General features: G+C 50.0%; 1 protein-coding gene across 1 annotated transcript; it reads left to right on the forward strand.

The window, feature by feature from the left end:
• Positions 1 to 1154: 1154 nt before the first annotated feature.
• On the forward strand, positions 1155 to 2105 carry LOC115600251 (olfactory receptor 14A16-like; the record flags this gene model as incomplete). Its single annotated transcript, XM_030468583.1, has 1 exon — positions 1155 to 2105. A coding segment is annotated over one exon (951 nt), but the record flags the coding sequence as incomplete, so codon positions are not given.
• Positions 2106 to 2718: the final 613 nt, after the last annotated feature.

A 2718-nucleotide genomic window follows, 5' to 3' on the forward strand; every position in this document is an offset into this window, starting at 1 on the left:
CAGGGCAGGGCTTTCCTGCTCCTGGCTGGGCTCTCCTCAGGCTCTGCTTCCACTTGTCTCTCCAGGACATGGAAAGCTCTTTCCGCACTCTGCAGAAGTCACAGAGACCCCTGTTCTCCCCAGCCCTTGTCTGAGCATCTCCTGAGCCCCTGCACAGCCATAGATGCCCCTGGACAGGTCCTGCTGCTGCCAGGAGGGGTCTGCAGGGTAGAGCTGAGCACTCAGGGGGTGGGATGGGGGCTGTGAGCACTGACAGGGAGGAGAGCTGGGGACAGAGAAAGAGCTGCAGGCAGCAGAGATGGGCAGGGATGGAGAGGGAGCTGCTGCCTGGAAGATGATGGCAGGGGGAATTCCTGCACCTCCCAGTCATCCCCTGCAGAGCTGCTGCCCTCCCTAGAGCTACACCCTGCTCTCTGTCACAGAGCACAGTCCCCCAGCCCTTCAGATCATGGGCACTGAATTCTGAGCATCCTTAAAGCAACCCTTCCCACCAGTAATGAAAAGTGCTGGAGTCTCTGCCTGTGTCTCCCTGTCCTGACTCTCTTGGCAGCAGAACTTTGGCAGGTTCCCCTCTTGCCCCTGCTGCTCCTGCTGCCCTTATTTTTCCCTTTCTTTTTGCTGGGCTGGGGGGGGAGCATTTAGGATACCTCATTTAAGGTACTTGTCCTCTTTGTGCAGCTGAGAGCAGGACTGATGGACAGAGCGGCTGACCTCACTCTGCACTAAGGGACAGTCCCTCTGCCTCTCAGCATCCTTAAGGTTTCACTTGCAGAGCAGCAGAAATGCCAGGGGCTTCTGCATTAAAATGCTCTTCATGTGTGTGGGAGAAACTGGACCAGACCAATCCATTCAGAGTCCTTTCAGCTCTGCTCTGCAGGCTGTATATTGAGGGTGACAATGCTGAATAGCTATTTAATATCAAGAATGGTTTAATCTGAGATCCCCCCTGCTCCTTTCTACCAGTTGGTGTATGGCAGCACTGACCCCTCCCACTCCTTTATGGACATGAAACAAGGATAAGCCAGGGTGTTTAAAAGGGGCATGCCAAAGTTTTTCATGAAACAGAAAAAGCAAATTTGTGAATATCTAGGAAAAACTTAGTAATGTAAAGAAACACTGCTCTAAATTCTCCCTTTTTTTTCTTTCACTGATAGATCTATATCCCTAGTGGCATCAGTGGAAACAGCAGCTCCATCAGGCAGTTCCTCCTCCTGGCATTTGCAGACAGGCGGGAGCTGCAGCTCTTGCACTTCTGGCTCTTCCTGGGCATCTACCTGGCTGCCCTCCTGGGCAACGGCCTCATCATCACCACCATCGCCTGTGACCACCACCTCCACACCCCCATGTACTTCTTCCTCCTCAACCTCTCCCTCCTCGACCTGGGATCCATCTCCACCACTCTGCCCAAAGCCATGGCCAGTTCCCTCTGGGACAACACAGACATCTCCTACAAGGGATGTGCTGCACAGCTCTTTTTCTTTGTTTTTCTGATGTCAGCAGAGTTTTATCTCCTGACCATCATGTCCTACGACCGCTACGTGGCCATCTGCAAACCCCTGCACTACGGGGCCCTCCTGGGCAGCAGAGCTTGTGTCCACATGGCAGCAGCTGCCTGGGGCACTGGGTTTCTCACTGCTCTGCTGCACACAGCCAATACATTTTCCCTGCCCCTCTGCCAGGGCAATGCCCTGGACCAGTTCTTCTGTGAAATCCCCCAGATCCTCAAGCTCTCCTGCTCACACTCCTACCTCAGGGAAATTGGGCTTCTTGTAGTCAGTGCCTGTTTAGCTTTTGGCTGTTTTGTTTTCATCGTGGTGTCCTATGTGGAGATCTTCAGGGCTGTGCTGAGGATCCCCTCTGAGCAGGGAAGGCACAAAGCCTTTTCCACGTGCCTCCCTCACCTGGCCGTGGTCTCCCTGTTCATCAGCACAGCAGCTTTTGCCTACTTGAAGCCCCCCTCCATCTCCTCCCCATCCCTGGACCTGGTGGTATCATTTCTGTACTCAGTGGTTCCTCCAGCAGTGAACCCCCTCATCTACAGCATGAGGAACCAGGAGCTCAAGAGTGCTTTTTTTAAACTGATGACAGGATTGATTCATAAGTAATAAAATTCCCTATTTCTTATTTATAGCACTTATAATATATCTAACATAACTTTTAATGTGTCTCATTACAGTCCCAGCCAGCATTCTGGAAATTTTTGATGGTGTTTACTAATTCTGTCCTCTTTATACTTTTTTGTGCACAAGGAATCCCATTGTTACATTTCCAGTTCTTGCACCTTCATTTCCACTGTTAATTAGAACCTTCTTGAAAGATTTTTGAAGCAATACCCTTGTCCTTTTTTAAAAAAAAATAAAGGACTCAGAAGTTATTTCTTTACCTGATGTTCTCTTTCTGAGACTTGCTCTGGTGTTATGATTGAGTTCTGTCACACTCTGAGGAGTTTAGAAAGGAAGGGGGTGCACACTGGCCCTCGTGACTCAATGGGAGGGACCTCCTCATTGTGTTCCCTGATTCCTGAACAAATCACTCCAACCTGATCCTGGCTCCATTTCCACTGTCCTCTACAAATCATCGCCTCAGGTCTCCATCTCAGCCACTCCAATTTTAACCCCTACATGTCCCTTTCACATATTAGCAGACAAATCCTTGACATTAGATCCTATTAAGTCACACCTTCCATATTAAAATCACCTTTTCCTGGTGATTTAGGAA

Source organism: Calypte anna, unplaced genomic scaffold (genome assembly GCF_003957555.1).
Source record: "Calypte anna isolate BGI_N300 unplaced genomic scaffold, bCalAnn1_v1.p scaffold_179_arrow_ctg1, whole genome shotgun sequence".
In the NCBI taxonomy this organism is placed as follows: Eukaryota; Metazoa; Chordata; class Aves; order Apodiformes; family Trochilidae; genus Calypte; species Calypte anna.